Source organism: Carassius auratus, chromosome 32 (genome assembly GCF_003368295.1).
Source record: "Carassius auratus strain Wakin chromosome 32, ASM336829v1, whole genome shotgun sequence".
NCBI lineage: Eukaryota > Metazoa > Chordata > Actinopteri > Cypriniformes > Cyprinidae > Carassius > Carassius auratus.
In genome coordinates this window covers 7,652,161-7,664,554 of record NC_039274.1, presented here as the reverse complement: position 1 = coordinate 7,664,554, position 12,394 = coordinate 7,652,161, and the positions used below count along the sequence as shown (strand labels likewise).

Here is a 12,394-nt window from a genome sequence, read left to right as displayed (position 1 = left end):
GTGTTTCAAAAATGAACAAAGGTCTAATGGGTTCGGAACAATATGAGAGTGAATAATTGATGATAATTTAAATGTTTCTGTGAACTATTCCTTTAAAATTGAGAAAATGTTGGGGATAAGAGAGAAAGTTATTGCCTGAACCGACGGTGTTGCATCAAAGATTTAATAGTCAAAATGTTAGAGGGAAGGGTGCAGTCATCACATGGAGCCATTAACAAAGCACTCTGGAAATTCTGCCACTGCACACTCAGTGCCTCTCAGCCGGCATTCCATCAGACCCTGCGCTCACCATGCCTTTGGGCCGGCACGCTACCAAACCAATCACATCACCTGCTCCAGCTGATTACAACGATTTCTTGCTTTGGGTTAATGAGCATAATGTAAGTTGCACTGAAACATGCTCAAGCCAAACATAGTGCTATGAGAAACAGGGGTTTCTGTAGGACCTTCATCACACAAAGAGAAGGGGAGGATGAGTGCGAAGAGTTACGGGCTATGGAGGCAAACCGAGTCGTAAGTGTGAGCATTTGTGAGATCTTGTTTTTTTTTTAAGGGTATGGAATAAAGAAGTATCTGTATGGTTTCAATATTTGTTAAGTTCACAGAGAGAGTAGGGCTACTGCTGTTGATGGGTGGGGGGGAGAGGTTATTTTTTTCCCGTGCACATTAAAAATGCAAAGATTTGTGAACCTTGGAATCGGAGGCGAAGATCTGCTTTTGGGTGATCACAGTCAACCTTACCAGACACTGAAGGACACAAGAACACATGGAGGAAATGTCACATGACTACCTGTCACTGAGAAAGATTGGGAAATCATGTGACCAAACATGAGTGGAGGAAGGGGAGAGGAGGGGGAGGAACCACAGAGAGACAAACAGAGAATTTTGTGCACAAACACACCATGAGCTGAACAGTATGAGTGCACACAGAACAAAACACACCAGTCCGAAGAAAATTGGTGGGTTATCAGGAAGAAAGGGAACCAGATCTCACACAATCATGTCATTGGAGAATGTGTTCAAAACTCAAAACTTCACCGCGGATATTAAATGGTAGTTATTAGTCAACACAATGCCATTTTTAAACTGTTTTACTTTTACTTCAATACTGTGATGCTTTTCAGAGTGAAACAGGATTTTCTTTTTGGAGGCATTGCCTAAAAAGAAAAGACATTTTAGGGATATTTTGTGGAAATATAATGTACAAAAAGACCAGTAATGTGTGTTAAGGAAGTGAACTGAAGTTGAATTTTGGTTTCATGTTGACGTTAAAGGGGGGGGGGGGGTGAAATGCTCGTTTTCACTCAATATCCTGTTAATCTTGAGTACCTATAGAGTAGTACTGCATCCTTCATAACTCCAAAAAGTCTTTAGTTTTATTATATTCATAAGAGAAATATAGTCTGTACTGATTTTTCCCGGAAAAACACGACCGGCTGGAGGCGTGACGTGTGGGCGGAGCTAAAGAATCACGAGCGCCAGTAGGCTTTTGAGTTGAGAGCATTTGGAAACTGTGACATTACCGTGAGGAAAAAAACATCCAAAACAAACCATGGCTTACAGTCAGTTTCAGCCGTTTATGTATGATCCAGAATCAGATCCAGAGGCTGAAACTGAACGAGAGCAGCAGCAGCAACGACTCACTCCGAGCGGGGCTCGAACCCGGGTCTCCGATGGGAGGCGGAGATATTTTAAGCAGTTTTACTCACCGCCTGCCGTTCCAACACACGATCGTGACCCTTTTTCGTTGGGATTGCATCATCCTTACGAAATAAACGATACGCAAATCCGTCGTCAAAGTGGGCCATGTTTGTAAAACAAGCATCTTCGAAATGCAGGGAACAAACAAAAACACTTGCACAACGCCGTTGATGCTCTGTAGAAATAAACTCCATCCACTGGTCCCTTAATGCTGTTTCTCTTTTGGTAATCTGTGCAGGGTTGTCTTGCCCTGGCAACCAAAAACACACTTCTTTTGTGACTTTTCCTGACGCTCTCGCTCTGATCAGTGAATCGCTCTGATCAGTGAATGTCTGTGCTCTGATATACGGAAGCGCGCTCTTCCGGCAGACGTGCCTCAGGACCCATATAAGGAAATTCCGCTCCATCTAACGTCACACAGAGCCATACTCGAAAAAAACTTTCCGAAACTTGTGACAAACCGGAAGGAGTATTTTTGGAACAGAAATACTCCTTCAAACGTACAACTTAATTTTTGAAACTTTGTCCATGTTTACCATGGGAATCCAACTCTTTAACAGTTTAAAAAACTCAGTATGCATGAAATAGCATTTCACCCCCCTTTTAAGGATTTTACATACCATTTATTTAAAATCTTAAGCTAAAATGAGTGAGAACAGTATGAATTTCCAAATTGGTTCATGGACTTTGAATGATAGGGCAATACTGTATGTCTGAAAGAGATGACCTTCAATCTAAATCAGCTTTTAAAACAATCATAATCTGAAAATGAGGACCTGAATTATGGTGATTCATAATGGCAAATGAAGAGTCATGACTCATGGTCTGTGCGACACAACTGATGATTCAGTGTATTGAATATTTTGGCTTGAGTTATTACAATGACAGCATGATAATTATGTTTGATGCCAGATGAAACAAAATGGTAAATCAATTTGGCTGAGAAATTCTACTGCAGACCAGCAAAAACAAAAACAACAGATTGTGATCAAAGTAAATGCATCTCTATTAAAAAGACATGAGGAAGGCCGGAGTTGGTCAGTATAGTATGACAATGATTAAAGACAACACAGTGAAATGTTTAAACAGTTGATATTAATGGGGTTTGATTGAGCTCAGAGGTGCCCAGAATCAGGTACGAAGCTCTAGATAAGGGTCTATGTGGGATAGTAAAGGGTTAAGCGAGAGAACTAGAAACATTATTGAGTCTATAGAAAGGGTAACTCAAAACTTATTACCTCCAAGAGCTGGAATAAAAAAAGGGGGAGAATATACAGTCATTACAATACATAAAGCATCATCTAAAATATGAATCAGTTAACATAAACTTAAGAAACATCAGAAAATGAATAATTTTCTTTCTGCATTTGGCTTCAAATGAGAGGGTTTCAAATATATATTTGAACTGTCGGCCTTCTCTTGGGTTTAAATGCACTAGTAGAATTGGCCATGTTTACAGCAGCTGTTAGAAGACCGTATAAATACTAAGCATTGCTTCTAGAATCCAGATAGTATTCGCTTCAGATTCAGACCTAATGGCAGGGCTCCTTAGAGAGAAGAGAAAATCTGGTTCGCTTACCTGCTTCAAGTGTTTCTTCAGCTCAGAGGCCTCAGGTTCAGGAAGGGGAGGGAGAAATTCTGCATTGCTTGGAACAATGACCTACATTGATAAAGATACAGAAGCAACATAAGACCACTATAGTACACACATAATTCATTTTTAGATAGCTTACACAGATGATATACCTTGTTGCAGTCCAGATCCACTAACCAAACGTCATCAGGCATCTTAAAATCGGACTTGTACAGGAAGAAACTGGCAGGCACACCGATGACATATGGAGTGGGTGCTAGCAGGAGCTAGACAAAAGAAGATATGTGTGTCAGAAAAGAGAGCTTCGTTGTTTATACACCAACCGTTTCAAAAAAGATGTTGTGTTACCTGTTCTGCGGAGGCCATGCAGGTGGGCAACAGTGGAATGACAGGAAACATGTACTCAAGGGGGTAAATCATTGCAACAAATGCCATAACGCTCATTGAGAGGGCGTTATAATCTCGCGACTGCAGTACCACCTATAGACGGCAAAGGGTGAGATTGTGACCCACATTGGCAAAATGATCAAGACTAGCTTCATTTGAAACAGCAGATCTAAAGTCAACCATTAAACCTCATCCACGACACAGACGTAGTGTATATTTCACAAATGGCCTAATATTATCACTTCCTCTCAAGTGTCAGCCTGACCAGCACTCTCTGAGACATTAAGCGTCAATATATAACCAGCTCTTAAGTCAATTCAGAATTACATTACTGCTATAGCACTTAAAAATAGTGATGCAGCGGTATAAAATTCCAAGTCATTAATTATTCTAATTCTTTATGAATCATAATAAAAAATAAATAAAAAATATAAACTTAAATTAATGGTTTGCTATATATATAAACACATATATGAGTATTAAAGGTTTGTCATTTCATGCTATGATGTAGTATAAATGCTAGACCAGCATGTGGCGCTGTAATTCTGCCACAGAGATACACTAAAAACGGAGAAGAAGACATGGACTATGCGCATAAACCTTGCGAGTGATACACAGACGAACATGGAACAATACATTTATTAATCTGTGCTAATGTTAGTTAATAAAAAGACCATCGTTCAGTGTTTGTTCATGTTTTTGTTGCTGTTATGTGACGTAGAGGTGTCTGACTAGGGGCGAGATGTGGGCTGATGACGTCATCGTTTCAGAAAATATACAGATTCGCTGTCCACACGAAAACGCAAAGGCGGCGTTTTCAAATTTATCCACTCTGGGACTGGGTTTCAAAAAATATTGGTTTCACTCTCCCAAAATGCAGAATCCATGTGGAAGAAATGCCTATACGATACAAAATGTATGCGTATACAGCGAAACGCATTTTCGTGTGGACGGGGCCTGAGAAAACAAGCATGACAACACTAACAAAAAAGTACCATGGTATTTCTGGACAGTTAGCATGGTGGTACCATGTTAATTGGTCTACCATGAAAATAGTACACAAATATGGTAATCTAAGGGTCTATGATATCCGAACCTTGTGTTCCAGCAGAATGCAGGCCAGGACCTGCAGACAAGCATCAACCCCCAGAAGCTCCAGAGGCAGATGGAGCGGGAAGTCTACAATGCTGAAGCGGGACGGGTCTGGAAGGGCAAAGGTCAGTGCAGGCTGCAGCTCATGGGGGAGCACTTCCACGTCAACACGTCGCTGACCAGCAACAGGCACCGGGGAGCGCAGCAGCCGATACACCCATGACTCGATCTCCCTCAGGTCCTGGAGCACCTGACTGCCCTTTTCCTTTTCCTCGATGGACAGAGAGCCTGTAAAAACACGCCACATTGTGTCCCTGGGGGAGAGAAATACACACATACTTGTGTTGAGATTCTGATTAGGATCAGCGTTCGGGTTCAAAGGTACAACCAGGAAAAAGTACGAAAAGCTCTCTTTTTTACATTTTTTCATCTTTGTTCATACTGCTGCACATTTCTATTGCTCATTAACTAGTTTTCAAACTTTACAGTACATTCAGGTATTGTCCCAATTTAGTGATTCTGAATTTGTGTATTCTAGTTTCTGGTAAACAGAAATATCACAAAAACAGTGGCAGCTGGCCTCTACTGTTCAGGATTAAACTACTAATCACTTTAAGTAAAGTGGTACTGCAGTGAACAGGCACACAATTCAAAAGCTCTACAAGTGCTTGACTACACCGTAACATACACAGAGTGGTCACTTTACGGTTTACATTACCATGCATTTCCATACTTAAAGGGGTCCCATTATGCTCTTTTAGAAAGTCTTAATTTTGTTTCGGGGTGTACTAGAAAAGGCTCTCATACTAGGTTGTTTGAAAAACACATTATTTTCTAATATTTTACACTATTACAAAACCTCTCTACCCAGACTGGCATGGTTGTGTGTTCGAGTCTCTGGCCGGCAGGAATTGTAGGTGGGGGGGGGGGGTACATGTACAGCGCTCTCTCCACCTTCAATACCAGGACATCTGAAATATGAACTGTGCTGTGATTGGTTAGCTGGGTCAGTGTGTGTTGTGATTGACAGCACTCAGCACCTGGTCGGGAAATGTCATGCTCCAGTTTAAATATTGTGTCAAAATCAAATGCATTTGAGCACAGTTTAAACCCGGATGATTGTAACCTCTCTAAGTAAAGCTAGCGTGTCTCTGACACAGTGATAACACTTGCTGCCTTCTCTACTGCAGCTCAACAAGGTCTCGTCCCATTTGTCGGTAACTAGTCATTCATCGTAGTTTTTGAAAAGTGATTTCTGTTTAATAATTCGACTTTGAGCTTTGTAAGTTTGAAGATCTTGTTTATGCTCAAACAGAAACATTACAGACTAACTAAAGTTGAAAAAATGAAAAGACATAACAGGACCCCTTTAATGCAAATATCTAAATGGCCATTCACAATTTTGCAAACCAAACATCAGAATGAGGAAGAAAGTAGGGCTGAAATCACATTATGTCTTAGTAAGATTATCAAATCACAAAAGGCTATGCTTTAATTCAAGAGCAGTTCATATGGTATTTCAAAGTGTCCTTATATTTTGTTGGAGTTCTCTACAACAGGTTTAAATGTATCTAAGGTAAGAAAACTTTGTAATTTTCTCAGAATATTCATTTAATATTACAGTCATTTGCCAATGATTTCAAAACTATTCGTTCCGAGCAAGTTTGGAGCAAGCCCCTCCCTTCCACAAGCTTACTCTGCTCTGATTGGTCAGCTGGACAAGCCTGTTGTGATTGGCACAGAGAGGAGTCCTTGAGCAAGTTAGCCAGCACTACCATTGGCAAAGCACCTTTACACAAAACAATAATATAGTGCTCCAATCCATTCATATAATAATGACATAAAATACAAAAACACCAATGCAAGCGAATCTTACCCACAGCTGAAGTTTAGCATCTTGGTAAAAGATTCGAAAATATGATGACTCGTTAAGGCGATTCTGAGTCAACGCTCTCTTTTGAGAGACAATATATTTATTCATCATGCACATTTTTGATTAACAACTTCGCAGATTGTTTTCATTTAAGCATATCTACGTTATAAACTGCAAATTAGATATTTAAAAAAAAAACATATAACCTGCTCTTTAAATAAATATATGAGCTGTGTGTTTCAGAGTGAAGCGTGGCACGGTGTTCATTCAGTGATTAAAGTAACCACACATCAAAGTGGATTGGTTTTAGTATCAAAAGACCACATTGGTTTAACTTCTGTCAGCAAACGACATTGTAACTGGAGCTACAGCGCACACAGATTCACCAAAACTGCACAGTATAAGATGGGCCAGAAAAAAACAACATAAATTCATGGATTCCTCCTGCTTTTATCAATCGTTTAAGCTGCTGGTGGTGTTGTGATTGTCTAGGGAATATATTCTTAGTACACTTAATACCAACAGTGCATAATTGCAATGGCACCCAAGTATTAGAAATAAGAAGATTAGAAAATAATGATTTTCATTTTGCTTATAAATTACGGTTTTAGTTTGTCAAGAGTTTTCAGGTCAATCTTTCAGGCCTACATAACCATTCATGTCAGTTCACTAGAGCTCAAATACACAAGCACACTGCCTTCTTCTAAAGAGCCAAACAGGCCAGACTATGGTTGTGTGGGTGTGTAGAGGTACTGCAGTAAGTCATAATTGGTTCATCAGAGAACTCCCACTTCTCACAGCTGCTCTCGGAGAACAGTCAGTGGCCTCAATCTGTCATACAGCCTGTCTCCACCAGCTCCATGCACTCACTCCAACTCTTAACGTGTTTGGTTCTCTTGCACTCTACCTGTCTTTTTTTCCTCTACTGTCAATTTGTGCTGCCAAAACCACTGAGACTTCTTTATTACCGGTAATTGTATTGCTGTTGCATAGTTAAATTGTTGCATATTAACACAGGCCTGTTAAGGGACACAAATGCTAATGAATAGACCCTCTTACCAACCACAATTCTGCACTGAAAAACAATGATGCTAATGATAATATTACAATATGCTAAATTGTTTCATTATTGTATTCAGGGTTCCTGCATTTGAAGTTCCATCCTTTTTCATGACTTTCCTGTCATGTTAAAAAAATATTTTATACAGATTCCACTCAAAAAGAGACAAAATCAACCTAAATTTTTTAGGGCTGGAAAAAAAGAAAAAGAAACACACACTAACACTAAGGTTTTTTTTACGTTTTGGAAAGTCTCTTATGTTCACCAAGGCAGCATTTATTTAATACATTTTTTTTAATCGATACAGTAACATTGTCAAATATTATTTCAATTTAAAATAAGTATTTTCTATTTGAATATATTTTCAAATGTAACTCATTCTTGTGATAGCTAAAACAAAGTTTTCCTATTCTAGACTGATCCTTCAGAAATCAAGAAACACTTATTATTATCAGTGTTACAACCGTTGTGCTGCTCAGCATTATAAAAAATTTATAATAGATTTTTTTTTACATATTTTTATATTATAATATAATATCATTCAAAATTAAAAAAATAAAAAGTACAGCATTTATTTAAAATATAAATGTTGTGTATTACAAATGTATGTATACTGTCTCTTTTCATTAATTGAATCAGTCCTTGAATAGAAGTTATTAATTACAAAGTAAATCTTAGGGACCCCATCATTTTAAACAGTACTGTATATATTTGTATTAAGATCTTTTCTATGCCTGGAAATACCCCCATTCTTCCCTACTTCCTGGTTTCTCATGATCACAAGTGTCCTGTGTTTTAGTTGTTTAAGTGCGCTGATAAAGTGGAAACTGATTTCTGGTGTGTTTCTTTAGGCCAGTGGACTGGCATATGGTTATTCTCACACAGAATAGCCCAGCTGAGAATGACGCATGGCGAAGGTTGGGTCGTGCATGCTGAAAGGCTACAAATGTGGGTAAAGCCAAGGTCACTGCAGTACTGAGAGAACATGATGACAGAGTCAGAAATGGCCTTTAAAGACACACTCACACTCTAATGTTGTCTGAGTCATTTCTATTTGATATTTTCACTGTAATTTGACACCAGGTCGTAGTCTAAGACTGCCAAGTAGGTAGGCGCACTGATTAAAACAGTAAGTTAGGGGTACTTGGGCACAAAGCAAAAATAAACTATGCTTTCACCAAGTAGCATAGTCCATCAGCCAAACTAGAGGCTGTTTACGGCTGCCAAGCCAATATGCATTAATATTAACAACAGCTAAAAGCTAACTTTGATTCATTTTATAAACATGAACAAATTCATGCTTCATGTAGTCTTCATGACCAAGGTGAGTCTAAACACAGGAGCAATATGATTCTGGGTCAGTACTTTAAAGGAATAGTTCACTCAAAAATTAAGATTTGCTGAAAATTTTGTCACCCTCAGTCAATCCAAGAAGTAGATGAGTTTGTTCCTTCATCGGAACAGATTTGGAGAAATGTACAAATGACATCACTCGCTCGTCAATAATTCACAAAATAGCTTTCTACAACTAAAAAGTCATCTGGTCTGAATCAAGAGAGAAATACAGACAGCTCAAGCACCGTTTACAAACATAAACATGTACAAAACTGTTATGATGGATTATGGACTGTATTTTAGCGGGAGGCAAAGGTTCGAAGTTTAGACTGTCTTAAATTATGGATTTGTTTATTAGAAGCATGCAGATATTAGCTTCTTAGCACGTTTTGAACTATTACATTAAGTATGAAAAGAACAACATTTAGAAGATCACATCCTGGATCTCACTGTAAGTGTCTTTCAAGCTTTCATCAAAGAAATTAAAGTCTATATTTATTCATAGTATCACCTCCTCACCCTTACAAAAATCAATACACAGGCCTTAACAATGTTAAACCAGTTGATTTTGGATTAACACCAGTTACAGCTAACTGTGGACTAACACCTAGCAATGCGGATTTCGGTTTGGAATGGACATAATCAAATTTACACTTAATGAGCAAGAAAATGAAAATAATCTGAATACTTAACCCAGGCTGCTATACTGGTTAAATGATTCTCCACATTTGCATGCAAATAGAAGGGGCTTGGCCGGGCAATTCACTGTAAACAAACTGAGGCCTGTAAACGCGACTCAGGCTCATGTTGCTAGGTTACACGAGAATAGACTCAGCTGAGGAAATCACAGAAATAAAAAAACTTCTACTCAGTGCTTATTGATCTGCAGCAGAGTGCTATTGTGCATACTGTTTACCAATATGCACTCAAGGATGTAGCTACCGTTGCCACTGTGATCTAGTTAAAACCTGTCCTGTGTGGAGAACCACGTGCTCAACCCTTCAAGAGGAAACCAGCCCTTCTCTCCTTCACACAATCCCAGCCCGTCACACCTGCAACTTCTTCACACTACATCCTTTTCGCTCGTCCCTCGCTCCAAGTCACAAGCACCGTCACACATCCTTCCACTTGTGACTTCTTTTAATAAAATCATCAGCACCTTGTCATTCTAATCACAGCCACGACACTACAGGGTCTAACAATGTCAAGCCCTTCTGGAGCTCCTAGAATCATATTTTTTAGAGGTAATGCACCCCCATAATAATCAAATACTCTACTCATATTCATGTTGCTAGATTATGATACATGATAAGAGCTATTTGTTTGTTCAAGTGCTGTACAAACACAATGAAGAGAAGAAACTAAAATAATGTGAATTGGTTCTCACATATATCATGACAGGCCAGGCTTGAAAGTGTGTAAAATGAGTGAGATTAGAGAGATTTATTTACTTATTTTAATGTAAATATTGACTGATGGTATCTTGTGGGAAATGAGTGCATGATGGGGGATGATGAGATGCATAAACAATTCCACATGGACAGCAAATATGACGGTGCATCAATCTTGAGTATATGGTGGTCAATATTACAATGCTTATCAGTGACTAAACAGTGTCAGTCTATATTATTACATTAAATATATTTATTGAAAATAAATAAATGGATTATAATGGAATATATACAACAGATTGTTATGCATTGGGTGCATAATTTTGGGTTTCTGTCATGATTCTTTTATTTCATTGCATCACTATAATTTAAAAGTTTTGTGTGAATTAACTCTAAGGAATAAACAAAAACAGAGATAGTAACAGGATTTGTAAACTGAGAGGCAGAATGTTGCCAGTTGTGACGGTGTAATGCAGAGATAGCATCTTCTGGCAGCAGCACAGTATTTGACACTCTACTGTAAGATACCGCAAAACACTGCACTGCAGGCAAGTATTATCTTGCTGAATCTCAGGGCAATGTTATATAACTGCATACTTCACAGAAAAGAATAAAGGCTGTTCTCACCGTTGTGTGGACTTAGCAGCACCGGGTCTTTGGTTGAGCCGCTGGCTACAGCAGTCCACCATGCGCTTGAGGATGTACAGACACTCCCTGAACGTAGAAAAGAAGGGGTAGTGGCTCAGAATGCACAGAGATGTTAACGAGCTGTTCCGGTTCTGTGGTGCTTGTCGACCAGTGTGTTTGGATCGTGGAGACTTTCCAGTGCTGCCTGGCTCGCCTGGTGGCAAAGTCTCATCTCCTGCAGGGGGCAGCGTAGATTCCCCTGGAAGAGTCGATGTGGAGGGGTCAAATTTCTCTGTGGCCTCCACTGCGGGGTCGGTATGAGAGGGCTTTTCTCCTGTATAAAGAAAAATATTAAGGAGAAATGATGTAGTGACTGCACACTTACAGCCATAAGAAGGTAATGTTTTTTTTTTTTTGTTTTTTTTTTGAGAAACACTTATGTTTGGATTTTTTGGGATTCTGTGTTTTATAATTTAATAAAAATGTATTCTCAAAAAATGTATGCATACAACCATAACAACTTAATTACTATAAACACAATTAACTGTTCTCAGAGTAGCTGTGGAGATGAAGTTCATATAATGTGTGCTCATGCAATCAGATTCCATTTTTATGATTGGATTCCGACTGCATTTTAAAGGAGTCATATGACATTGCTAAAAAGAACATTACTTTGTGTAGTTTGTGTAATGCAATGTGTTTATGTGGCTTAAGGTTCAAAAAAACATTATTTTTCACATACTGTACATTATTGTTGCTCCTCTATGCCCAGCCTTTCTGAAACACGTCATTTTTTACAAAGTTCATCGTTCTGAAAAGCGAGGTGCACATTGATTGGCCAGCTATCCAACTCATTGTGATTGGCCGAATACCTCAAGCATGTGACGGAGATTTTACGCCACTCACCATACTGTGATACTGTATCCCGGCACAAAGATACAAAACCAATAAAGCCCATTACAAACTAGGCATTTGTTGCAACAAGTGGGGACATAATTACTGATTATAATGACTTATACTGTCTTTTTCAACATTGCGATGTGTATCATGTCACGTAACACTAAAATACGTCATGATGAGGAAGAAAACATGTATAAGTCACACTGGACTATAAGTCGCATTTATTTAGAACCAAGAAAAAACATTACCGTCTATAGCCGCGAGAGGGCGCTCTATGTTTTCAGTGTAGACTACAGGAGCACTGAGCAGCAGAGAGCGCCCTCTCATGGCTGTAGACGGTAATGGTTTATGTAAATTAATTTTGATAAGTAAGTCGCTCCTGACTATAAGTCGCAGGACCAGCCAAACTATGAAAAAAAGTGCAATTTATAGTC

The 12,394-nt window shown here is 38.9% G+C and overlaps 1 protein-coding gene across 37 annotated transcripts in view; it reads right to left on the bottom strand.

Moving 5' to 3' along the window:
• Positions 1-12,394, bottom strand: part of LOC113051497 (MAP kinase-activating death domain protein-like) — a 58,359-nt gene that overhangs the window by 32,825 nt on the left and 13,140 nt on the right. For 18 of the 37 annotated variants that reach the window (XM_026215290.1, XM_026215292.1, XM_026215300.1 and 15 more), the window contains exons 4-10: positions 11,061-11,394; positions 4,779-5,088; positions 3,644-3,775; positions 3,448-3,561; positions 3,281-3,361; positions 2,940-2,948; positions 691-747 (exon numbers count right to left, since the gene is read on the bottom strand). In XM_026215290.1, the coding sequence (XP_026071075.1) occupies positions 691-747; positions 2,940-2,948; positions 3,281-3,361; positions 3,448-3,561; positions 3,644-3,775; positions 4,779-5,088; positions 11,061-11,394 (1,037 nt within the window). The remainder of the gene's footprint in view (positions 1-690; positions 748-2,939; positions 2,949-3,280; positions 3,362-3,447; positions 3,562-3,643; positions 3,776-4,778; positions 5,089-11,060; positions 11,395-12,394) is intronic. The other 19 variants (XM_026215301.1, XM_026215304.1, XM_026215305.1 and 16 more) reach the window with 3 other exon arrangements.